The 26678-nt window shown below is 44.5% G+C and overlaps 1 protein-coding gene across 6 annotated transcripts; it reads left to right on the forward strand.

The window, feature by feature from the left end:
- The first annotated feature begins 101 nt into the window (after positions 1 to 101).
- On the forward strand, positions 102 to 26509 carry CENPN (centromere protein N). 6 transcript variants are annotated; one of them, XR_442086.5, is made up of 11 exons: positions 103 to 268; positions 4459 to 4639; positions 6519 to 6564; positions 9156 to 9215; positions 9934 to 10010; positions 17052 to 17228; positions 20034 to 20135; positions 21192 to 21252; positions 22768 to 22880; positions 23247 to 23433; positions 25496 to 25622. XR_442086.5 is itself a non-coding variant. In XM_006941761.5 (11 exons), exons 2-11 carry the CDS (start codon positions 4469 to 4471, stop codon positions 25937 to 25939), a joined length of 1017 nt encoding a protein of 338 aa, XP_006941823.1. In that variant the 5' UTR covers positions 105 to 268; positions 4459 to 4468; the 3' UTR covers positions 25940 to 26509. The 6 variants fall into 6 exon arrangements, 5 of the variants coding, with proteins under 5 accessions (XP_019675668.1, XP_006941823.1, XP_044901950.1 ...); XM_006941761.5 differs by lacking the exon at positions 23247 to 23433 and adding an exon at positions 25857 to 26509 and having other exon boundaries at positions 105 to 268; XM_045046015.1 differs by lacking the exons at positions 103 to 268; positions 23247 to 23433 and adding exons at positions 279 to 392; positions 25857 to 26509.
- Positions 26510 to 26678: the final 169 nt, after the last annotated feature.

Consider the following 26678-nt stretch of genomic DNA (forward strand, 5'->3'; position numbering starts at 1 on the left):
TCCCCGACGCAGCTCCCTGTGCCTAGGGTACAATCCAAAGATAGAGCTCCGGGGTGGGCGGGGCTGGAGGGCGACGGGAACTGCAATTGGTGGCTTTGAAGGAGCAGCGGGCGGGAACGGCTGCCGAGAAGAGACACTGCTGGAGATGACCGACTGTAAGAGGTCCGCGCGCGGCGTGGGATCGGGACCTTGAGTGTGGCGGGAGCCTCGAGAAAACCACATCTCAGGCTTGTGGGGCGACTTTTTCACGTCTGCCACACGTCTCAAGGTGCGGGATTGGCGCTGGGCCTCGGGCAAGAAGTGGGGGACTACAGTTGAGGCCGGGATAAGAGGGCGGTGATACTATCCGTGACGTCACCTCCGCCCGCAGTGGGGCGGGGCCTTACTGGGATGTACGTAAGTTCCGGAGCCTCCGCCAGTTGTCACGTGGCGGGTTATTTCGCTATCCGACCCTTGGGTTGCTGCTGTGCTGGGAGTCGGGTGTTTTGGTTTTTTTTTTAAGTCAGCCTTGGCGTCCGTTTTTTTTTTCCGTCCGTGCGCCTGTCGTATTTTTCCTAATGCTCCAGTGGCAGCCCTTCCATGTAGATCTACAGAAAAGTTACCTAAAAGGGCTCTTGTCATGCATTCATTCAACAAATGTCTTGAGGAGCTGCTATATATATGTATGTATATGTATATATGTGTGTGCGTGTGTGTATATGTATATATATGTGTGTGTATATATATATATGCATGTGTATATATATATGTATGTGTGTGTATATATATATATATATACACATGCATATATATATATATATATATATATATATATATATATGCGCCAGGCACTGTGCTACTAAGAACTAGAAGTAAAAAGAAATTAGTCACAGGGAATCAGGAATTTGCTCAAGGGTTTACCAGCTTTATTGGTGAGACTGAATGCTCTCTACCAGAAGTCTGTAGAATGGCATTTTGCAAACTTAACCCAAAATGAAGAATCTTCTGAAGCATTCTAAAAGTGCAAGCTCTCGCGCAGCTGGGTGCCCGACTCCACCCCCACCCCTCTCCCCCCAGTTCAAATTGATGGAGCCCTGGGAATGCATTTTTACAAGCCTACCCCCTCCCTTTCCCCCCTCCCCCCACCCCGCGCCAGTGTTTTCAGTGGGAGAGGTTGGTTTGATATATCAGTGACTGTTGGACCCTATTTCTTCCCAGGGTATCGCCTCACACACTGCTTACGGAGAATATCTAATATTTCATTCCACATGTATTTATCATTTAGGGATATAGCCATGAATAAGGCAAACATAGTTCCTACTCTAGTGGCTCAATATTTTAAGACAGTAATCAATAGGCAAGATCATTTTAGATAGTTTTGTGAAGACAGTAAGCAATGGAAGGTGGAGAGATACCTTTAGAATGGGTGGTCAGGGGCGCCTGAGTGGCTCAGTTGGTTAAATGTGCAACTCTTGCTTTCAGTTCAGGTCATGATCTCAGGGTTTGTGGGCTCGAGCCCTGAGTGGGCTCTGCGCTGACAGCTTGGAGCCTCTTTGGAATTCTGCCCCTGCCCTGCTCACTCTCTTCGTCTCTCTCTCAAAATAAACAAATTAAAAAAAAAAAAAAAATGGGTGGGCAGAATAAGCCTCTCTCAGTAGAAGCCATCTGAGCTGAGACCTAAATTCAAGAGTTACCCAGGTGAATAATGTGCATGATGAACCTGAATGTTCTAGGCAGGGGTAACTGCAAGTACAATGAGCCTTCTCTGGAAGTATCCTTCTGTACTAGAGGAACTAAACACCAATGTAGCTGGAGTTCAGAAAGCCAGAGAGAGAGAGAGAGAGAGTGATAGATGATGGGGAGGGAGGCAAGAAGCAAACCCAGGGCCTTATAGACCATGGTGAGGATTTTAGTGTTGACATTAAGGTAGGTTGGTCCTGTATCTGGATAAGAAAACAAATCAGAGTCCATTTTCATGATCTTGATTCTGTTCTGCTCTCTATTATTTTTCTCCTTCTAAAGTCCTAAAAGTTCCCCACCTTTTTTTTTTTTTCCTGGAAGTGTTGTTTTCAGTATCTTCTTAAAATCATGTCGACTGTCAGTATCTTTTTGGAAATGGGCAATGGTAATAGATTGTATGCAATGTTAAACACTCAAGTGGTAGCATTGAGTCACAGCCTGGATTCCGATAGGGGGATACTTCTCTCTTTGTCCTTTTGCTAATCTTCTAGGCGTGGTGGAAGTAGATGAGATAGACAGACTGACTTCTGCCCCTTTTCTTAAATTTGGATACCAAGGTCTCGATGCTCTTTCTTGTCAGATAGGCAGAGAATTTAAGCTTAAATTCTGCAGACACCTTGCTTCATCTTTGTTGAGAAACCATGCTTGCTTTTGATGTGCCATACATATATATATATATTTTTTTAGTTTATTTCTTTTGAGAGAGAACGTGCCCGCACGCATGTTGGGGAAGGGCAGAGAGAGAGGGAGAGAAAGAGAGAATCCAAAGCAGGCTCCGAGCTGCCAGCACAGGGCTCGACGTGGGGCTCAAACTCACAAAAGGCGAGACCATGACCTGAGCCAAAATCAAGAGTTCATTGCTTAACTGATTGAGCCACACAGGCACGCCTGTGTACCATATTTTAAAATGGGGGGCAGGGGGAAGATGCCCATCAGTGCCCCCAGATGAGGTAACAGTTGAGATCAGCTGCCACCCTTGGCCCACAGCTTCTGCCCTGAGGAAGGTAATGAAAGGGCTCAGAACCCCCCTTCCCAGTGCCACAGCTGTAAGACAGCCACTAAGAGATGCTCCTGAAGATCATTGCCCTTGTCTGTTGCTGAGGGAGCCATGCCAGATTTGGGGCTCAAGACCTTTAGGATGGTTGAAGACTCTCCCTGTCAGGCAGCAGGCAGGGAAAGTGAGGTAATAACACTATGTTAGCTGGTAATCCCTTAAATGAGAAAGAGACTGCAGCCCTCTTCACCTCTATCTCTTACTGTGTCCTCTGGACTCCTGCATCCTACTGTTTATCAGCATCTCCTCTTGGAGGCTAACAACCTTCAAACGTGCATGTTCGAAATGGAATTCTTGAGCTTGCCTCTGCCCACACCTCTAGTCTTCCCCAACTCAGGGGATAGCAGTTCTGTCCTTTCAGCTGCCTGATACAAACATCGGTGTCACCTCTGGTCCCTCTTTCTCTCGTAACCCCACATCGAGTCCATCAGGAAATCCCGTGGGCTCTTCCTTAAAAGCAGATCCAGAATCTGACCTCTTCCCAACCCTCCCCCTCGGTCCACCATCATCTCCTATCTGCATTGCAGCAGCCTCCTACCTGGCTTCCTGCTTCCGCCCTCCACCCCCTCCAAGACAGTAGCCAGATTGATCCTGGTAGAAAACCTAAACGAGCATATCCCACCTCTTCTCAGGATCTTCCAGCAGCCAGTGCCTGTCAGAGTAGAAGCCAACATCGTGGCAGTGACCCCTGGGCCCTCCGTATTCTCTGACCTTATTACCTCCTCTGTGCCTCCTTACTGTCTACACTGTGGCCTCACTGGAGGCATCCTTCACATCCTTCACTGTTCCTTGAAAGCCCCAGGGCTTTTGCACTTGCTGTACCCTTTGCCCAGCAAGTTCTTTCACCAGCCAGCCACATGGCTCACTCTTTCTTCCAAGTACGGGCTCAACCGTCACCTGTATGAAGCCTCCTCATTCCATCCCCACCACCCCGACTTGTTCCCAGCCTGCTCCACTTTAACTATGGTTCGTTTCCTAACACTGCTCTGTTCTCTCTGCAGCACTTAACACTTTTAACACAGTTTATGATTTTCTTGTTGCTTCTCTCTCCCCACTAGAATGGATGCTCACACTAGCAGGGTTTTTGTCTTTTTATTTTTCTAAGTTTTTATTTATTTATTAGAGAATGAGTAGGGTAGGAGCAGGGGGGGCGGGGGGGGGGGGGTGGATGATCTGAAACGGGCTCTGTGCTAACAGCAGAGAGCCCAATACAGGGCTCAGACTCACAAACTGTGAGATCATGACCTAAGCCAAAGTCCATTGTTTAACCAACTGAGTCACTCAGGCGCCCTGGGATTTTTGTCTTTTTGGTTAAAGGTGTGTCTCTCCCCCATGCCTGCAAAAGTGCCTGGCACACATGGGTGCTCAGGTTTTGTTAGGTGAATGAGTAAATGAATGAATGATTTACCTGTCATTCCCATCAAAGATTAAAATACTCTAGCCTGTCAAGGAGAGGGAGCACTAATTTTTAAAACCTCCAAAGCCATTTAAATACGTGGCTTAAGGAGCGAAGAATCAAATCCTCCTTTTGAAACACTTTGCAGAATGCCTGAAAAAAAAGGTAAACGTTTGGGTGTTTGACCTACAAATCAAAATCCTGGCTAAAAACATGCTGAAAAATTCCATTAAGTTAACCTTTGATATTTGATTAATACTTTGCTGTGCTGTTTTTGTTTTTATTGAAGTGCCAAAGAAATGGATGAAACTGTTGCCGAGTTTATCAAGAGGACCATCTTGAAAATCCCAATGACTGAAATGATGACAATCCTCAAAGCCTGGGATTTTTTGCCTGAAAATCAACTGCAGACAGTAAACTTCCGGCAGAGAAAGGAATCTCTCGTTCAGGACTTGGTTCTGCTCTGTGAGGTGATAAGTGTTCAGGATGATGAACCTTAAGCATCATGCAACCCCTTTGGTTTTTTTCTTTTAATAAGATTTTTTTTAATAAGGTTTTTTTTTTTTTAATGTTTATTTTTGAGAGAGAGAGAGAGAGAGAGAGAGAGCAAGCATGAGCAGGGGAGGTGCAGAGAGAGAGAGAGAGGGATGTAGGGTCTGAAGCGGGCTCTGCACTGACAGCAGTGAGCCCAGTATGGGGCTCAAACTCAACAAACCGTGAGATCATGACCTGAGTCAGATGCTCAACCGACTGAGCCACCCGGGCGCTCCAAAGGTTTTCTTTCTTTTTTCAGTGTTTATTTATTTTGAGAGAGTATGAGTGGAGGAGGGGAAGAGAGAGAATCTCAGGCAGGCTTCCTTCTGTCAGCACGGAACCCAGAGCAGGGCTCGATCTCAGGAACTGTGAGATCATGACCTGAGCCGAAATCAAGAGTCAGACACTTAACTCACTGAGCCACCCAGGCGCCCCACTTCCTTTTTTGAGTCTAAAAGAAATTTAGTGCAGCTGCTAAGCTGTGAAGGGATGTGGGCTACTTACTACTACAGTGAGGAAGAAGCTAATTTTTGATTGGCTTTTTCAACTTCCAAAGAATGCCTACGTATCAGTGAGAAAGTGACCACCATGGGGGAACATACAATCCATACAAGTTAAAATAATGAGAAGTATTCTTTTTTTACCTATTAGATTTTGTACCTAAAGATGAAAAGGCTAATACTCAGATGTGTTGGTAAAGTTGTATGGGAAGAGACCCCCCCTCTTTCACGTATATTTATTAACTTTTCATTTTAAAACAATTTCAGATTTTCAGGAAAGTTGCAAGCATAAGTATAAAGAACGCCCCTATTCCTGTACATTCTCCCCTCATTCACTTTTAAATAGATATGCTTTATGACCCAGCATTTCCACTGTGGGAGATTTATATGGAAAAATTAATAAAAAACAAGGAGGTGGGGCACCTGGGTGGCTCAGTCAGTTAAGCGACCGACTTTGGCTCAGGTCATAATCTCACAGTTTATGGGTTCAAACCTTGCGTCAGCTATGCTGACATCTCAGAGCCTGTAGCCTACTCCGGATTCTGTGTCTCGCTCTCTCTCTGCCCCTCCCCAGCTCGCTCTCTCTCTCTCTCTCTCTCCCAGAAATAAACATTAAAAAATTAAAAAAAAAAAAAGAGGTATAAGTATTATAATCGATACTCATATACTTAGATACAAACATGTAAGTATGTATACATAAATAAGATGTTAAGTAGCCTTGTTTAAAAAATAAAAAATTGGAAATAGCTGCACATAGGAGAGTACTGTTACGTCCACATAACAAAATATTCTTCAGCCATTAAATAAGATAAACTCGATCTTTATGTACAACATCAAAAAACAATAATATGCATATATGTCAATGGATGTGTGTAGGGCAGTGGTTCTTAACTAGGACAATTTTGCCTGCAGTGTCTGGAGACATTTTTGGTTGTCAAACCTGTGGGAATACTACTGGCTCATGCTGGGCAGAGGCCAGAATGTTCCTTAACACCCTGGGACAGCCCTCCACACATAGAATTATCCGCCTCTGAATGTCAGTAATGCCCATTTGGGAAACCCTGATGTAGAGGAAGTTTAGAGGGATACAGCTGATTAAAAAACAAAACAGGAAGTTGAAAGTGATGAATGAGGAGTAGATTGTGGGGGGAGGAGTGGAGAGTGCCTTTACCGAGACAGGAGTCGGGTGTATCTGCTACTTGGCAGGAGAGCAGAGATCGGTGACACTCGTTCTAAGCAACTCTAAAATGTGCTTTAAGTGTAGCAGAACCTAACTAGCCCCCACGTTCACTCAGTATTTTATCTTCTCTTTCAGAGTAAGCGTGCAAGTCTCCGTGACGCAGCCCTTTTAGACATCATTTGTGAGTGTCGGTGATTTGTATTCACACTTACCCCTTCCCCTTTTGTCAGAGAGGCAGTTCTGGATGTCAGTCAGGTGGACCTGGTTTCAGTGCCTCCTCTGTCACTTACCAGTCTCCAGTCCCTCACCCGGTCACATGGCTTTGCTAGGCCTAGACTCCTCCCAAGAAAAATGGAGAAACAATAGAACCTACTTCACAGGGTTGTTGGGAGGGTTAAATAAGATAATGCTTGAAAAGCTCTTTTAGCACAGTCACTGGCACACACTAAGCACGTTTGTTAGGCTCTTTATCTTTAACAGAAATTGAAATTTAATTTCCGAGAATTTGTTCCTATTACGGTGTAACTTGTTACCTCTCCTCCCCTTCCATTTCTTTCTCCCCACCCCACCCCCCCCCCGCCTTGTACCCTAGGTTTCTTCTCTGTATTTTCTTCTTTAAGATGTTTACTTCCCTCATCAGGAGGCAACAGACTGTGGAGTCTAAGAACACAGGCTCCAGGGCCAGATTTCTCGGGTTCAGTTCATGGCTCTGTCATTGTCTCCCTGTGAGTCCTGGCGGAGGCCCTTGACATCTCTGCCTCGGTATTATCATTGGATAAACCTTTATAATAATGATGATGTCGCATAAGGTGACAGTGAGGATGAAATAAGTCCATGTCATGTTCTTAAAGTCTGGTATGGGGCGCCTGGGTGGCTCAGTCGGCTGAGTGTCTGACTTCGGCTCAGGCCGTGATCTCGCAGTTCGTGAACTCGAGCCCCACATCAGGCTCTGTGCCGACAGCTCAGATTCTGTGTCTCCCCCTCTCTCTGCCCCTCCCGTGCTCACACTCTGTCTCTCAAACAAGGGGGTGCCTGAGTGGCTCAGTCGGTTAAGCTTCTGACTTGGGCTCAGCTCATGATCTTACAGTTGGGGCAGTAGGTTCGAGCCCCACATCGGGCTCTGTGCTGACAACTCAGAGTCGGGGGCTGCTGCAGATTCTGTGTCTCCCTCTCTGCTCCTGCCCCGCTCGTACTCTGTCTCTCTCTCTCAAAAATAAACATTAAAAAAATAATAATAAAATAAAGAGTAAACATTAAAAAACAAAAAAATTCTTAAAAAAAAAAAAACCTGGCATTTACTAATTAATCATTATCAGTTGATATTAACTGCCTCCTGTGACCTGGGGCATAACAACATTCTTCTTTATATTCCGCTCCAACTACGAAATAGCTGAATTCATTTAGCGCATCTGCCTCTGGTTGAGTGTGTCTCACTTTCAGTGACTGGATGATGTCTAGACCGTAAAGGGTAGATCCACATAGTTCCCCTTTCTCACGCATTTGTTCACATGTTCTTTGACTACTACCACGCAGTGGGCTATGTGCTAGGCACTGCTGGGTCCAACAGGTTGATTCATACTCTCTTAAGAGGCCCCAGTCTCGGGGGGGAGACAGGTCACCGAGTCACACAAATGCATTCTCACAGACTGTCCCAAGTGCTGGGAAGGAGAAAAGGCAGGGGGTCTGTGAGACCAGAGGGGGGTCAGCCACACCAAGGGTTTAGGAAAGATTTCCTTGAAGACGTGAGCTGAGAGCCACAAAGGATGAGTGGCATTAACTAGGCAAAGGGGAAAGGGGACATAAAGGAGCAGGAGAGGAAAGGGCACAGCACCAGAAGGTCTTGGAGCAGGAGGGTAAGTAGGGGAGCAGAGAGAAGGCGGGAGATGGGAGTCCGGTGCTGCAGGAGGGGGTCAAAACAAATGAGGCATAGGTAGGAGGATAATTCAGAGACTCAGAAGCCCTTCGAAGGATTTCACTCTTTATTCTAAGAATAAAGCCAAGCCCTCCAAAGATTATGAGCAAGAAAAGAATCAGGTTCTTGTTTTTTCAAAACTCTCAGTGCAGAGACAGGGACGAGGGAGGACGGGAGAGACCCAACAGCAGCCTGTTGGAGCAGCCAAGCGAGACAGGGATATAGCCTGAGTGAGATGGGGGGGTGGGGGGGATGGAGAGAAGAGAGCGGGGGCAGGAAATGCAAGGGTTAAAGCAGACTGGACTTGGCTGGTAGTTCAGTCCTAGCAGAGTGAGCTCCCGGGTAGCTTTAAGAGCTACGGAGGAAAGTAGCACAGGGCACAGGGCGCAGTGGGCGGGTGCTTTGGGCAGGGGATCTGGGCAGGCTGCTGTGCATAGGTGGCCTCCCAGTAGACACCAGAATGAGGGGCACCTCGAGCTCGGAGAAGAGGGCTCTCGACAAAGGGAACAGCCAGTGCGAACACCAGTCGTGAGGAGCACAACATCCCTGTTCTGCTGGCTGAGTGAGGGGTTCCATGGAGGAGACCCGTGTGGGAATAGAAGAAATGGTCTAAGTAAGAGTAGATGCGAAACCTCTACTGTATTGAGTAATCCTTTATGATTTGTTTTAGTTGTCCGGGGGAAATTTAATCCACGTAAAATTTATATTTGAATAAAAATGTGTATGACCTAGTTGATAAGTTACTGTTATTTTCTCTGGCATCATATTACATTAAATACATATTTAAAATAGGTATGTATAAGCACGTTACTTGAGAGTTCTGTGATGTGATAGTAATAAGCTCTTCCCCCCTCTCTCAGATACTCAATTTCATCAGCACCAGAAAGTTTGGGATGTTTTTCAAATGAGTAAAGAACCAGGTAATGTTTTCCATTTTTTTTTAATTTAATTTTATTTTATTTTTAGTAATCTCTACACCCAACGCGGGACTCGAACTCACAACCCCCAAGATCAAGAGTCACATGCTTTTCCAACTAGGCCAGCCAGGCACCCTGGTGTTTTCCATTTTAAACTGAAATTTATATTTTATATTTTGGCATTTTTAAAAGGAATACTCATATGTTCCTCTGAAATGTCTCTTCTTTTGGGGGCACCTGGGTGGCTCAGTTGGTTAAGTGTCTGACTCTTGGTTTCAGCTCAGGTCATGATCTCATGGTTCGTGGGATTGAGCCCCAAGTCAGGCTCTGTGCTGACAGTGCGGGGTCTGCTTAGGGCTCTCTCTCTCTCCCTCTCTCTGCTACTGCCCTGCGGGCGCGCGCGCTCTCTCTCTCTCTCTCTCTCTCTCTCTCTCTCTCTCTCTCTCTTGCTCTTGCTCTATCTCTCACATAAATAAACAAAAAAAAAATTTTTTTAAATGTCTCTTCTTTCACAATGAGTAATTTCAAAATTACTCTTTTGTGGGCAAAATGAGAAGTATATTCAGTGACACTGTATCCAAGGTACCGGCAGCATTGGTATGATTAGATCAGTGTCCCTCTTTGACGTTACACAAAATACTTAGCTTCAGAGTCCTTGCACATGTATTTCTTGAACATTTGTCTTTATTGATTTGTCTTTACTTTCTTTTGACCTTGACAGGTGAAGACGTTGACCTTTTTGATATGGAACGATTCAAAAGTTCATTTGAGAAAATTCTTCGGAGAGCATTAAAAAATGTAAGAATAAAATTTATCTGAATCTCCACGAAATTCAATTTCAAGGCATCTGTGCAGTTAAAATTTGCTACTACCTTGGTTTGTGTTTGTTTTTTGTATTTGTAAGAATTTTAATTAATTTTAATTAGTAATATCCCATACTATTCTAGGCCAGATCAGAGATAAATCCTACTTCATTATAGAAACTTTTCCTACCCCTTACCTGTCAATTTGAGGCCAATTGCTTCTTTCTCAAGAGGAGCATCACGCACCAGAACTATCTGGAGTGATGGAAATGTTCTGTGTCCACGCCACTGGTACACGGGCTATGGAGCAGTTGCAATGTGGCCAGCATGACTGAGAAACTACTACATTAATGTCATGTAACTGTAGTGAATTTCAGGCCAGTGGCTACGGTATCGGTCGGTGTCACTCTGGAGCACCCGTAGAATCTTCAGCTCCCCTCCACTGTCCACAGGTATCACCGAGTATCTTCTCGTAGGTTGAGGCAGTCATGTTTTTAACAGCCTCCCTTACTTCATTCTCTTCCCACCTCAATCTGCCTCAGTCCTGCTTGCATGGAAAGACAGGACCTATCACTGTCCCCGTGCTCTGGCTGCCCGCTCCAGAAGAGTGGTGTTCCCTCTTCATATGCAGACTCCGCGACGTGGTCTTTATGTCTCTTCAGCTCACGCTTTGTGACGTCTGCCATACCTGTATCCACACCCTGGTCACTGAGCATCTTCCCTCATTTCTTTTCTTACGGAGACCCTTCTTTGTGACGTTTGAAACCCCACCCCCACCCCCGCATCCTCAGAGGGCCCACCTGCCTTGTTCTCTGCTCTCTATCCCATTTGTAATCGCTTCTCTACCGCTTCCCACTCTACTGCTTATAAGCATGCTCTGGTCTTGGTGGAACGACATCCATTCTCCATGCTCGTCCTCAAGCTCTGTTCTTTCTACCACAACACTCTTGGGAGGAAATATTTCTTTCTTGCCCCCGATGTGTCCTTCACAGGGAGGGGGTCCCATAGGCCCAAGGGCACCGGCGTCCCTCCACCATCCCCTTCACCTTTCTCTGGAAGGAGCGCCAACTTAACCTGAGTGAGAGCAGGTGCCCACAGGGACACCCGTTCTGATCTGTTCGTCCAGGGCCAGCTCTGCCCCTACCAGTGGAGGCTTCCCAGAGTGGTTATGCCACCACTTATGTGGTTAGGTCTGCCGGACTGGATTTTGTTATCTGGAGGGCCGCCTGCCTGGGGATATGAGCCAGTCCCCATTTCTTGGTAAATATGTGTTGGCCTCACCTGCCAACTCTTTTGCCTTATTTCTCAGTTGATCCAGAAGGACAGGGAAGAAGGGTGGTATTTAGTGGCCCCCTTCAAAAACGTCCCCCAAAAGACCATTTGAAAGGGTAATGCAGGGGCACCTGGGTGGCTCAGTCAGTTAAGCGTCTGACTTCAGTTCAGGTCATGATCTTACAGCTCGTGGGTTCGAGCCCTGCATCAGGCTCTGTGCTGATGGCTCAGAACTTGGAGCCTGCTTCGGATTCTGTGTCTCCCTCTCTGCCCCTAACCCACTTGCATTCTGTCTCTGTCTCTCTCAAAAATAAATAAACATTAAAAAAAATTAAAAAAAAAGAAAGGGTAATGCATCCTCACCGGCTTCATGCTTAGGCCCTTTCCATTCTGGCCAGTGCTCTTGCCGCCATATTGAATCTGAATTTTAAAGGCAGCAGTTCTCACAGCGTGATCATCAACATCACCTGGGAACATCGACATGGGCTCCCTCAGACGCTGTAAGGGTGGGCCAGAGCCCTCCAGGTGCTTGCTAATGCCCAGTCAAGTTTGAGAACCTCCCTGTTCAGGGGCACCAGTGATATCACAAAATCCCATGGCCTGTTCTCTATCAGCAGTAACGCCGATTGCAAACACCTCTGTGTGTCGGGCCTTGCGCTGAGTCCTTGCCACTCACTAACTCACTGCACCCTCCTGACGAAGCAAGGTGGGTCCCACAGGGGCAGAGCGGCAGAGCCATGATTTAAACGCGGGCAGCTGGCTTCGAGGTCATACTCTTCACATCGACACTGGCAGGGTCTCACACCTCCACCTTCCACGTTCCAGATGCACAGCATCCATTTCTTGTGCTCGGGAAGGTCACGTGTCAGAGAACAGCCAAACCCTCTTGATCCTGAATCTCTTGTCTTCTCCCGGTTGTCGTCAGCCCATCCTAAACTACTCTTCGTGACCACCCTCTTTCCTTTCCTCCTGCTCTTCACTGGAGCATCACCACAAGGTTCTGCACTCAGCCCTCCCCTGGTTAGTTTCGGCTGCGGCGAGAGATGGGGGAGGTGGTGACAGAGTCCTTTGTCGTTTCCCTGTCAGAAGCTAATCAGTTGTCCGAACACCATTTGTTGACTAATTTAGCCTTTTCCACTGCTTATAATCGTTGGCTTCTTCAGATTCATTCACACTCTTAGGGTCCATACTCCTGATGTGTTTCTCCCCGTGCCCTCCTGGATCCCCTGCCTGCCTGTCAGGTGTCACCACCTGTAATCTACACTCCACCCAAACCGAACCAGTCTTCTTCAAGCCCTTGAGCTCGCCATAGGCTGTTCCCTCTCCTTGGAACGACCTCCCTGACCTTGGAACGACCTCCCTGACCTGGCCTTTGCACAGCTTGCTCTTCCCTATCCTTCCGGCCTTTGCACAGCTCACTCTTCCGTATCCTTCTGGCCCCCTCAGGGAGTGTCCCTGATCCCCCTGGCAGGAGGTCCTCTGTCCTGTGCTCCTGTCACCATATGCCTCCTTCTTCCTGCTTTAATTGTCTGCCTTCCTCCGGACCCATAGTCTCCCTGAGAGGAAACCAACCGTCCTGCTCCCCTCTGACAGCATGAATGGACTGGGCACAGGCTTTGCCACCTCCTTATCCACCTCCTCATTCCTTTAATAGCTGTAGTTTTAAAAATATTTGGGGACACCTCGGTGGCTCAGTCAGGTGAACGTCTGACTCTTGATTTCAGCTCAGGTCATAACCTCACAGTTTCATGAGTTCGAGCCCCACATCGGACTTCGTGCTTGCTCTCTCTCTTTCTCTCTCTCTCTCTCTCTCAAAATAAAGGGAGGGGCAGAGAGAGAGAATCCCAAGCTCCGCAGTCTCAGCACAGAGCCTGACACGGGGCTTGAGCTCATGAACCATGAGATCATGACCTGAGCCAAAGTTGGATGCTTAACCAGCTGAGCCACCCAAACACCCCTCAGTTATTAGATTTCTTCTCTTCCATCACTTCTGCATTCCAAAAGCTTTTCCCTCCTGAATGAATTTCAGGCAGACTAGTGGGAAAGGCTGGGTGAACAAAGGAGCTTTTTTACTGGTCAGATCTTCCTGCCCGAAAGGCCGGCAAATGCCCAACACCCTGGTGTCTTCTCTGTCTCCCCTGTTCCCCTGCCCTGAGCTGGACCACGTGTGCCAACCCCATTTCTCAACTACCCGAGGACTCCCAGCCGACTTCGCTGTCTTCCTTCTGACTTAACTAGCAGCTGGATAACCCCACTTTCCAAAAGGCTACTGATGGTGATGTCATGCCAAGTAGAGTCTCCTGGTGCCCAGGACTGAATAGTAACTTGCCCGCTGCTCTACAGGAGGTGTCTTAACCTTTCTGTGCCAAGGACCCCTCTTGCTGTTAGTGAAGCTTATAGGCCACTTCTTAAAAGTCATTTTTTTTTAATTTTTTTTTTAATGTTTATTTATTTTTGAGACGGAGGGAGACAGAGCGTGAGTGGGGGGGGGGGGGGGCAGAGAGAGAGGGAGACACAGAATCTGAAACAGGCTCCAGACTCTGAGCTGTCAGCACAGAGCCCGACGTGGAGCTCAAAGCCATGAACTGTGAGACCATGACCTGAGCCGAAGTTGGATGCTTAACCGACTGAGCTACCCAGGTGCCCCTTGAAAGTCGTTTTTAAATGCTATAATATAGAGAATTACAAGGAAAACCAAATACATGAAAATACCATTATTAAGGTATTAAAATACGAAGTCTTGGTGTAGTACTCATGTGCTTCTTTATTAACACAGTAAATAATCTCACAGTAGGTCTAAAAACAACTAGTTTCAAAGTAGTGATGGCATAAATGATATTTTTGAGGCATGTGCAACGCTATAACGGGGTGAGAAAATATTTGGGATTTGTCCAGACAACAGAGTAATAGTTCCTAACATTCTCCCGTTTCCTTGCCTACCTTCACGACTGAAGGAAATGCCAAAGTTCAGTTAGTTTGTAGACATGCTGATTCTGATCAGGGCCTTCAGGTTACGAACTCTTGCCCTTGAACCAATGGGGTAGAGAAGCTGGTACGAGAGGGAGCTGGGAGCCTAACTTGGGGGGTAATGGATGGAGCCTGTGCTACGGGGGATCTGATCCAGAGCCTTTGAGAGTATGGTCTCTGTATGCCAGGGAGAGAGACTCGGAGAGAGAGGCAGAGTCATTAATCGTATGTCTTACCGGGTAAAACTATTCAAAATACATTGTTCTTAGGAAACTTACAAAGAGTGGCACCTAGGTGGCTCATTTGGTTAAGCATCCAACTTCAACTCAGGTCATGATCTCACGATTCATGGGTTCAAGCCCCGCGTCGGGCTCTGTGCTGACAGCTCAGAGCCTAGAGCCTGCTTCAGATTCTGTGTCTCCTTCCCTCTCTGCTCTTCCCCCGCTTGTGCTCTGTCTCTCTCTCTCTCAAAAATAATAAACATTTAAAAAATTAAAAAGAAAACTTATAAAAAAGAGACAAACTAAAAAATATGTTTCAATTGTAAAAGGGTGGCACATTTACTTTCCTTTTTTTACCTATATATCATGTAGTACAATAACGGTAATCTGTACTGAATATATTAACATAGTTAAGTACGTAGCAATTCTGTGTGTTGTAAGCTTCATTTGTTTCCCATGCTAAACTTTTTTCTGCAATGTTCAGTAGCCAGTTATGACCAGTTTACGGCCAGGGTACCCCTGGCCAGCAGTACCGTCCCAGGTTAGCCAAACCACTTAGGACACTTGGCTGGACTCATCTCCTAGTTCAGCTTGAACAGTATTAATCTGAGCTATCCTCAGTGAAGCGTGCTTTATCCTTGCTATTGAAGGATGATATCTATTAAGGTAGTTTCTTGGGAAAATAGTAAAGGTCTGCATCTGGGCCTTACCTCTTCAGGTATCTGAATATCATCTTTACTAGAACAATGTGAGGTAGAACATCTTAGCCCATTGATTTTTTTTTTTAATTTTTTTTTCAACGTTTTTATTTATTTTTGGGACAGAGAGAGACAGAGCATGAACGGGGGAGGGGCAGAGAGAGAGGGAGACACAGAATCGGAAACAGGCTCCAGGCTCCGAGCCATCAGCCCAGAGCCCGACGTGGGGCTCAAACTCACAGACTGCGAGATCGTGACCTGGCTGAAGTCGGACGCTTAACCGACTGCGCCACCCAGGCGCCCCTTAGCCCATTGATTTTTAACCTTTTTTTGGATCATAGACTCTTGTGAAAATTTTGGTAAATGATACCGCACCCCTCTCCAGGAAAGCGTACATGTGTGCCCAACCACACATCCAATTTAGGAAGGACACAGACCTCTTTTAAGCTTCTCCAAAAGCCCTTGCTTACATTATCCTCATTGTAGGCTAGAGAGATTACCTGAATATGTTGAGGGCAACCGATATTCTCTCTCTGGTAAAGGTGAGCCCTCCATGTAGTGCCTTCAATCTTGATTTTACAGGCTTCGCTTTCATAACGTGACACGAGCCAGCAGAGGCCCACTGGGCACCTGTCGGGGCCAAGCGCTGTGGCTCCTCACTCGGGCAGGTCAGACAGCCCCGCACACTCCACACCCCAACCTGGGGAGGGCTCTTTGTTTCATATACGGAGGGAATGTGGGAAAGCAGCCAGATGAAGACTGGGCGGAGTCGGAGTAACTGCCTTCTTACCACCTGCTTTCTCTGGGGATCCAAGAGGGAGGAAGTAAGGAGACGTGGGCAAGCCAAATGCATCTGCATCGGCTGCCTCCTGTCCAGGGTCTGACTTCCAAGGGGAAGCTGAATCGGGGGCCAGTTAAGAGTCTAGGAGGAGGCCATTAAGTTCTAACCCAACTGGCAATTACATTTAAAAGTTTAGAAAGATCTGTATTTTATCCATGAAATGGAAACCAAGTAGAATTTTCTATATTCTTGCCACGTAACTTTAATCATTAGCATCTGAGCTAAATGCGTAAGAACATTTGGATTAATATATTTGAGCCCATTACTCCAGAGAGATCTTACCATTAAACTTTATAGTGCACGCTAGGTCTGTGCTCGATGTCAAAAAGTCTTGTTTATAAATCAGGTATGCCATTTGTAAGCTTGCCTTATTTCATAAACTCTTACAGGTCAGTGAACAGTTTTTCAGGACAAGCCCAAGAAATTGTTGAAAAATTGTGATACCCTGATTGTAGGGTTTAAAATTTGTTTTCCTTCTGGGGTGCCTGGGTGGCCAGGTCAGTTAAGCGTCCAACTTTGGCTCAGGCCATGGTCTCATGGCCCGTGAGTTCAAGCCCCACATCGGGCTCTCTGCTGTCAGCACAGAGCCCACTTTGGATCCTCTGTCTCCCTCTCTCTCAGCCCCTCCCCTGTTCACGCTCTCTCTCTCTCTCAAAAACAAATATTTTTTTTTAATAAAATTTGTTTTCTTTCCAAAAGACTTTGCAAGGCATAAATGCATAATTCCAAACAACCATAAAACCTTTTCCCAAAGATTCCCAGAACACTGTACTGAAAACTACAGACTCTGCCAGATCTCAGCCTGTGTGCAAGGTTACACAGACATCCTTCACCCCTAAGGAGCACCAGTTGTTGGTGCTATGGATTTTTTTTTTTAATGTGACTTTTTTTTTTTTTTTTAAGTAATCTCTGTGCCCAATGTGAGGCTTGAACTCACAGCCCCAAGATCAAGAGTCACATGCTCTACCGACCGAGCCAGCCAGGCCCCCTGGTGCCACAGATTTTAATTAGGAAACTTAAGTCTTCTTTTTATTAAGGTGACGGTCAGCTTCAGAGACGCTGAGGAGAATGCAGTATGGATTCGAATCGCCTGGGGAACACAGTACAGAAAGCCCAACCAGTACAAACCGGTTTATGTGGTGTATTATTCCCAGACTCCCTACGCCTTCACTTCCTTCTGCCACCTGAAGAGCAATACACCCCTTCTGAGTCAGGTATGGAACCAATCAGTATAAGCTATAATATCTTTATTATCCTTATCTCCGAGGTCTATGTAGGTTTAAACTGCTCAATAAGCGTTTTATATAAAATGCCACATGTAATCCTTGATTTCCTAAAATAAGGAGCAGAAAGTGTTCTACAAGTGGGAGCGTAACACAAGTATTGGTTTGGAGCTCTCTTATTGTCTTTCAGTCTAGAAGAAATATGCGCTTCAGCGAAGGAAACAATCAACAGAACTAAAAGGCAGCCTACGGAAGGGGAGGAGACATTTGCAGATGACATATCCGATAAAATGTTAGTGTCTTTAAAGAACTTATGAAACTCACCACCCAGAAAACAAATAATCCAGTTAAAAATGGGCAGAAGACATGAATAGAGACTTTTCTAAACAAGACATCCAGATGGCTAACAGACACGTGAAAAGATGCTCACCATCACTTATCATCGGGGAAATCCAAATCAAAACCACAGTGTGATACCACCTCACACCTGTCAGAATGGCTAACATTAACAACGCAAAAAACAACAGGTGTTGGCGAGGATGCGGAGAAAGGGGAACCCTCTTGCCCTGTTGGTGGGAATGCAAACTGGTACACCCACTCTGGAAAACAGTGGGGAGGTTCCTCAAAAACTAAAAATAAAACTACCCTTTGATTCAGCAATTGTGCTACTAGGTATTTATCCAAAGGATACAAAAATACAGATTTGAAGGAGCACATGCACCCTGATGTTTATAGCAGCATTGTGTACAATAACCAAAAAGTATGGAAAGAGCCCAAACGTCCATCAACTGATGAATGGATACAGAAGAGGTGGTGTCTACATACAATGGAATATTACTCAGCCGTCCAAAGAATGGAATCTTGTCATTTGCATCAGTGTGGATGGAGCTGGAGTATATTATGCTAAGTGAAATGAATCAGTCAGAGAAAGACAAATATCATGTGATTTCACTCATATGTGGAGTTTGAGAAACAAAACAGATGAACATATGAAAGGGGGAAAAAGAGAAAGGGAAACAAACCATGAGAGATTCTTAAATATAGAGAACAAACTCCAGGTTGATGGGGGGAAGTGGGTAGGGGATGGGCTAAATGGGTGATGGGTATTAAGGAGGGCACTTGTGATGAGCACTGGGTGTTATATGTAAGTGATGAACCCCTGAATTCTGCCCCTGAAACGAATACTACATGGTATGTTAACCAACTTGAATTTAAATAAAATGTTGAAAAGAAAAAACTAGAAACAAATGAGGGTAAAGCAACTGGACATCCACAAGGAAAAAAAAAAAGATTGTGTAGGCTTTGTACCCTTTACAAAAAATAAACTCAAAAATGGATCATAGCAGTAAATCTAAGACTATAGAAACTATAGAAATCTAAAACTACAGAAACTCCTAGAAGGTGGGGCACCTGGGTGGCTCAGTAGCTTGGGCGTCCAACTTCAGCTCAGGTCATGATCTCCAAGCTTTGAGTTCGAGCCCTGTGTTTAGGCTCTGTGCTGACAGCTCAGAGCCTGGAGTCTGTTTCAAATTCTGTATCTCTCTCTCTCTCTCTCTCTCTCAAAAATAAACAAACATTAAAAAAAAAAACTAAAAGGGGCGCCTGGGTGGCTCAGTTGGTTAAGCGTCCGACTTCAGCTCAGGTCACGATCTCGCGGTCCGTGAGTTTGAGCCCCGTGTCGGGCTCTGGGCTGATGGCTCAGAGCCTGGAGCCTGCTTCCAATTCTGTGTCTCCCTCTCTCTCTGCCCCTCCCCCACTCATACTCTGTCTCTCTCTGTCTCAGAAATAAATAAACATTAAAAAAAATGGAAAAAAAAAAAAAAAAAAACTCCTAGAAGGTAACATAGGAGAAAACCTCTATAGCTTTGGGTGTGGCAATGATGTAACACCAAAGGCACAATCCATTATAGAAAAATATATAATAATTGATAAGCTGAACTTCATTAAAATTAAAACTTCAGCTGTGCAAAAGACAACATCAAAAGAATTAGAATATAGGCCACAGAGTGATAGAAAATACTTCAAAAGATAGGTCTAATAAGGGACAGCCTATACCATGATTTGTCTGCCTGTTACCCAGTATACAAGTGGGCAGGAACCCTTTTGGGTCCCTTGGCATGCAGTGCTAGATTCCACTGTTTGCACGGTGCCATTTTGGTTTCTGAATGGATGCTGAATTTTAATTGTTAATACAGGGAACGGAGGGATGCCTGGGTGGCTCGGTCTGTTGAGCGTCCAACTCTTAATTTCAGCTCAGGTCATGATCCCAGGGTTGTGGCATCGAGATGCACGTCGGGCTCTGCACCAAGTGTGAAGCCTGCTTGGGATTCTCTCTCTCTCTCTCTCTCTCTCTCTTCTCTGCCCCTTTCCCCTGCTCACGCATTCTCTCTCTCTCTCTCTCTCTCTCTCTAAAGTTAAAAAGGGACATGTGATACTGAAATCACTGGAAAACGGCCACTGAAGGAGTGAATTCTGTGGTTATTTTGTATCACCAGCAGTCATAAAATTATATTTTCATGTAATTACCTTATTGTAAAGTAAATCACAAAATATGTAGGATACAACCTCAGTTTGTCGAACTCAGAGTCTTGGATTCTGCCTTCTAAAGTATTATTATTGCCACCTTTCATCGTCAGTCATTTCCTTGTTTGGGAAATAAATAAATGGTTACCTTACATATAAGAAAAGGAAGAAGTAACATGTGCTTAGTGCAAAAATTCAATCAAATACCATAGATATTATAAATATCGGGATAAACACGGTAATCCTCATGGTCTTGCTAATTTTCACTTCCAGGCGCTGACAGTTGCTAGCAATCACCATAAGATTGTGAAAATGGACCTCAGAAGCCGGTATCTGGACTCTCTGAAGGCTATTGTTTTCAAACAGTATAATCAGGTGAGCCCCTCAGTGACTCTGTGAAGTTGTGTGCGTCTCCATTTTCTCTTTCACACTTGAGTTAGAACCATCTGGGCAGGTGGGAAAGTCCACCTCCAACAGAAGGAGATCACTTCCGATATTACTGAAGCAGAGAAAGCTCTCAGTCAACATGAAAGGAAACAACGGTCCCCCGCTATCATCTTGTTATAATTGCATTGTGTTTTATACTGCTCATCAGTCATTAGAGCTTACGTGAGAGAGCCCAGCTTCCAAATGAGCTCTTCCAGTTAGAAGTTATTGTATCTTTACAGTAACTTGACACTGTCTTTTGAAGCTAAATTCTATTACTCCATTATGCAAGACAGAAGCAGAATTAATTTTTGTCCCATCAGTCAAGCAGGTAATAGAGGGGTTACAAGGAAAGGAGAAAGCGTCGGTTTATTAAGCCCCCCAATTTATTTATTTCTTAAGATTATTTGAATGCATTGTTTCCTCTAATGATAAAAGTAGATCTGGCCTTTTGCACAGACTCAGGGTTATTTTTCGCTCTGCATGGCAACTGCGGGCCCATATGTTTAGACCCCTGTAAGTGGATTGTTAATGCTCTCTGTATATCTCTGAGCCCTTAGATACGTCACACTTACGTATTTTCATCTCTTCTAAATAGAAAAAAGTGATGGCTCTCTGCAAGCCACTCTTTGAAGAAAAAAAAATCTAACATTAAGTTAATGATTTTCTCCCATAGCAAACTCCCCCCCTTACCCACCACCCTTCCACCTGTTCTATGACAGTTGCATTCATTCCTAGGAAAATTCACATTGTCAAACACAAAAACAGTTGCTGCAGCATGAGTAGGGAATGAGAGATTGGCTTCCAGGAGGAAAGTGGTTTTTCTAAAAGGAATGTCAGCAAGTGTTTTGTGGTGATGAAGGCGTAGCTGTCAAGCAGAAACATCACATTGCAAATACATTTAGTACCTGTGTCCTAAAGCCATTTATTATTTATATTTCAAGATGTTAAAATTAGGAAAAGATTCAGTTTTCTTTCTTTCTTTTTTTCTTTCTTTTTTTTTAGAAGTTTGAAACTCACAACTCCACTATGCCTCTACAAGAAACCCTTGAGCTGGACATGCACAGTATGTGTGTTTTAAGATAAAACTGAAATTTGGAAGCGCATCATTCCTTTTTAGAGTTCTATCACTCGGTAAAACATTTAATCACTAGGAGCCTGATTCAAAACTATTTACTGCTTTCCGAAAAATTGCAAATTAACTTTCTGCTGAAAGAGGGAAACCAAGCTCCCGTAGGTTCTTTCTAGCATTTACTAGAATGGCAAGTAGTAACACTAAAAACAAAAATTAACTAATAGTCAAGCATTTCTTTAGTGCCAGGAACCACACAAAGATGTTTACAGGTATCATTTCCTTCATCTTCATAGCAGTGCCCGAACAATCTCTTCATCGGGCAGCTGGGTTTTAGATGGGTTTAGCCACTTGCCAGGCAAAGTTAACACAGCTAGGAATTGCCGAAGCCAGAGACGAAATCCAAGTCTGTCTGAGTCTGGAGCCCCAGCTCGGAATGTGCTGGATAAACTGCTTCTGCAATACTCAGTTGTGACTGTGTCGCTCCTCACAGGTGGCGCGAGTCTGTCCGTGGAAAACCCAGGACAGCAGAGTAAACAACTACTGAAGAGTGGAGGGGTACAGCCTACATTTATGGAAATGAACATTTTCCTGTCTCTCAGCAATGATTGGGTGATAAAATGAGATAGTACAGCAATTATGATTTAAATACGTTTATGACTTTCCGATGGCATAGGAACCGCTGTTGATGTCATGTTAAGTAAAGAAAGCAGGATACAAAACTCTGTATTTTATAATCCCAGTTAAAAATACATATCTTTTTATTTGCTAAAAAGGGGGCTAAGGGTGCCTGGGTGGCTTAGTCAGTTAAGCATCTGACTTCGTGATCTCGATTCGTGTGTTCAAGCCCCACTTTGGGTGAGCCTTGCTTCTCTCTCTCTCTCTCTCTCTCTCTCTGTCTCTCTCTCTGCCCCTTGTGGGATTCTCTCTCTCCCTCTCTCTGCCCCTCACTTATTTGCGCCCTCTCTCGAGATAGATAGATAGATAGATAGATAGATAGATAGATAAATAAATAAATAATTTTAAGAAGTGAGGGGTGAGCTAGACAAAATATATTAAAAGATTAATAATGCTTTTCCTTCATTGGTAGAATTATTGGGGATTTTTATTTTATTTACCAGCGTGCGCTTTCAGATTTTCCTATAGTAAGGAATTGTTGCAATCAAGAGAAGAAACAGTAAACTTTCTTTTAAGTTTATTTATTTTGAGAGAGAGAGCATGCACACATGAGCAGGGGAGGGGCAGAGAGAGAGGGAGACCCAGAAGCCGAAGCAGGCTCCAGGCTCTGAGCTGTCAGCACAGAGCCCAACGCGGGGCTCCACCCACAGACTGTGAGATCATGACCTGAGCCGAAGTCGGACGCTTAACGGACTGAGCCACCCAGGCACCCCAGTAAATGTTATCTTTAAATGACACAAGCCAGTTGAAAAGTTAGGAAGGAAAGGAGGATACTTTATGGATGAAAGATATTTCTAATGTCTGTTTTCTTTTGAAATCTTCCATGTATAGTGGATTCAAGGATCATTCATGAAAACAAAATTGAAAAAGAGAGAGTCCAGAGAGTGACTCAAGAAACTTTTGGAGACTATCCTCAACCAAGACTAGAATTTGCACAATATAAGGTGGGACATTGCTATAAACATGAACTATGAGTTACCCATATGTTTGTTAAAGAAAAAAAAATTAGGTGGAAAACGATAATAAGAAACTTTCTTTTCCTTTATCACTGTTTTCTTTTTTTAACTTCTGTTTTTTCTTACTGAAGTGGTGTCGACCCACAAGGTTAGGCCAGTGTCAGGTGTATGGTCATGGTGCCTGATTCTGTGCATCACTCATTGCTCACCATGATAAGTAGCGTCACTATCACTTTGTATTCTGTGTGATAAATTGAAGAGTTAAAATAGACGTCTTTATCGTATGTAATAAGTTCCCATGTTAGTGAAGGAGACTTCTAGAAATTCTGAATTTGCCTTTTGATTTCATCTTAGGTACTCATTTAGTTTTGTGTAACCAGCTGTGATCTGTATTTTTGAGGGGAAAAAAGTTGTGAGCTATCCCCTTTCTAGCCCGTCCACACTTGCCTGTAGTCGGTGCTCATAAATATTCATTGAATAAAAGAGTGAATAAAGAAGTCGTGACATACCTAGACCAGTTGGCATCACCGGAGAGAAACCAGTAAGTAGCCTAGTCAATACTATAAACCTAGCTCATTCCAGAACTGTGCCACTGCCCACCAGGAAGGCCAGGTTGGGGGCAAGCCCATTGCCACCATTAGAAAAATTCAAGGTTTGTATCACGATTGCCCCAATCTAATACTGGCACTCCTACTCATAATACCCTCCTCCCCTCTAGTAAATTCTTTCTGCTCTGCACCCCCTACAGTTATAGGCAGTGCTTTAAATCCACCATTGATCTGCTCACCCAGGCCCAACACCTGTTTCCTTTGATTTGTTTTTAGTGGGAAAAGCTAATATCTTTCAAGTTGGGCTCCCTACATGACAGTTTTAACCCCGTTCCTTTGAACAACTCATAGTCTAGGACACTGGTTCATAGTGTGGTCTCTGGAGCCGCCGTATCAGCATCCCTTGAGAACGGGTAAGAAATGCAGATTATTGGGCCCACTGCACCGTGGTCCTACTGGATCAGGGACTCTGGAGGTGGGACCCAGCCATCTGTTCTTACAAGCTCTCTGGCTGACTCTGCCTCCTAAAGAGAACCACTGAGAATAAGTAAGAATCTGCAAATCCCCCCGTGGCTACAATTTAGAATCGCTCTGTTCTGTAAGTCAGAGTGCACGTCGATTCATGCCTGCTATTAATTTTCCCTACCTTTTCTATTTTGAAAAACGTCAAACCTTCAGAACACATGCAAGGACATTGCAATGAACATCCGTTTTCCCTTTGCTTCAGTTCACCCATTGTTAACATTTTGCACATTTCCTTTCCTTCTTTTTCTGGATTTCTTCTGAACCATTTGAGTTAGTTGCAGACAATACTCACCCTCTAAACATTTCAAAATACTGCCTGTAAATTTTAAGAGGCACTTTAAGGAAAAGAATTTTGAAATTAGAATCTAAGACTCCAGTACCTATTGAAGCAGCCAGTGGATATTTGATATTAAAGGATTGTTAGATTGTTACTAATTTTTCTAGGTCTGATACTGTTACGGAGGTGAAGGTTTTAAAAGGAGTCCTTCTGGAGCGCCTCCTCGGTGGCTCAGTTGGTTGAGCCTCCACCTCTTGATTTCGGCTCAGGTCATGATCCCAGGGTTGTGGGATCGAGCCCCATGTTGGGCTCTGTGCTGAGCGTGGAACCTGCTTAAGATTCTCTCTCCCTCTCCCTCTGCCCCTCTCCACTACTTATGCTTTCTCTCTAAAAAATAAAAAAATATTAAAAAAAAAAAAAAAAAAAAAAAAGACCAGCGACTGGGTGGTTCAGTCAGTGAAGCAACCGACTTCATCTGAGGTCATGATCTCACTGTTTGTGGGTTCGAGCCCCATGTCAGGCTCTGTGATGATGGCTCAGAGCCTGGAGCCTGCTTTGGATCCTGTGTCTCCCTCTCTCTCTGCCCCTCCCCTGCTCGCACTCTGTCTCTCTCTCTCAAAAATAAATAAACATTAAAAAAAAAATTAAAAAAGAGTCCTTCTTAGGTCTTTTCTAGGTACTGAATGTTTACAGATGGAATACCATCGTGTCTGGGGTTTACTGCAGAATAGTCCCGTGGCAGTGGTCAGTATGGAACAGGAGGTGGGCTGGTAGAAGACTAGCCATGAACTGATAATGGTTTCAGCCGGGTGACGTGCACATGGGGACTCATTGCCTGTGCTCCTTACTTTTGTGTATTTTTGAAATCTTCCATCATCAGGTAAAAACCAACCATGGTAGTGACTCGAAAGACATGACATCTTTACATCGAAATGACAGATTTCAAAAGATAGTGCTAATTTGCCAGTAAGAATGCAAACTAAATACTCAGGTGAAGATCACCTGGGGGTAGAATTGACCTCCAAGGTCTCCTGTGTGCGGGCACTGTGCATACATGGCATTTTGCGGATGATGCCTTTTGACACACGGGTTGCCCTCTACGTTTGCAGTTAGCAAATTAAATGGCTCCCGCCCCCGTCAATCCCTGTATTTCTTGAGGACAAGAATTAATGAAACACATCGCCTGATTTAATTACAGTTTGCCATTACAGCTGATATATTTAGTAGTTATTTATAAATAAATTTGTTGACAGCTTGAAACGAAATTCAGAAGTGACTTCCATGGAGGCATCTTGGCTGAGAGAAAAGAGCCCCTCCGGTGCCTAATAAAGTTCTCTAGCCCGCATCTTCTGGAAGCGTTGAAATCCTTAGCACCAGCTGGTAAGTAGTCAGCTCATCTTACAGGCGGGAAGAATTCACAACACACTGTATCTGATCCTCTCTCTCTGCTGGCTAATTACCTCTGAGCTTCCTCCTGGCTCCCATCTGCTATCCCCGCGTGCCCTATTTTGCGTATATTCTCCTTCTGTACGTCACGGGGGTCCATGATCCACCCACCCTCTAATCTTGGCCATTTTTAAACTGACTTTTTTTGTTTTGTTTTTTTAATTTCAGGTATTGCAGACGCACCACTTTCTCCGTTGCTCACTTGCATACCCAACAAGGGAATGAATTATTTTAAAATTAGAGACAAATAGGATGTCTGTGGTTTTGTAAGCACACTTTTTCCTTGAATATATTGCATATGCGTTTCAGTTAACAGCTAGCTGGACAGCTTCTGTGTATGAACTTGTGTTTTAGAAATTCATTCTTAATATTGACAGTCCAGAAATGTTCAATATGCTTGTTGGGACTGATTCTTTCCTCCTCCAGTGTGCACCCCGCTCCCCCATATCCTGCAAAGCATAGCAATTGTGGGCCTTTAAAAAGTGACTAGGTGTCCTTTTTCTCACTCCTGTCTCTCCTCGATCCTGGAGAGACTGAGTTCTAATTGCTGTTTCCAATGATTTTGTCTGAAGCCTTGGATCATGGAAAGAATTAGCAAGCAACTATCCTCAACTCAAAACTTTCTAGGAAAATCATAAAATTGGTCCCTTCAAAGGGTAGAGTTGGGTCTATTAAGTTATTGCAGGGAGTACAATATCAGATGATTCAGTAATATAATAGTTCCTGTGTAAGTATACTTTTCATAGTCTGTTTTATCCTACATATGGCATTCAGACTCACCATACTATACTGATTTGTGAATAAAGATTTAAAAACTGGTACATCACTTCTGATGGAAATTCTTCGGTGATCATCACAATATAGCATGTCCTTTCTTAATAACATTTCAAACTCTACTCCCTGTTGTGTTCCACAAAGGATTTGGGGTATAAAGACGTTTATTACAGTTACGATAAAATTAAAAGGTGAGGCAGTCTGGGCAAATGGGAA

Source organism: Felis catus, chromosome E2 (assembly GCF_018350175.1).
Source record: "Felis catus isolate Fca126 chromosome E2, F.catus_Fca126_mat1.0, whole genome shotgun sequence".
NCBI lineage: Eukaryota > Metazoa > Chordata > Mammalia > Carnivora > Felidae > Felis > Felis catus.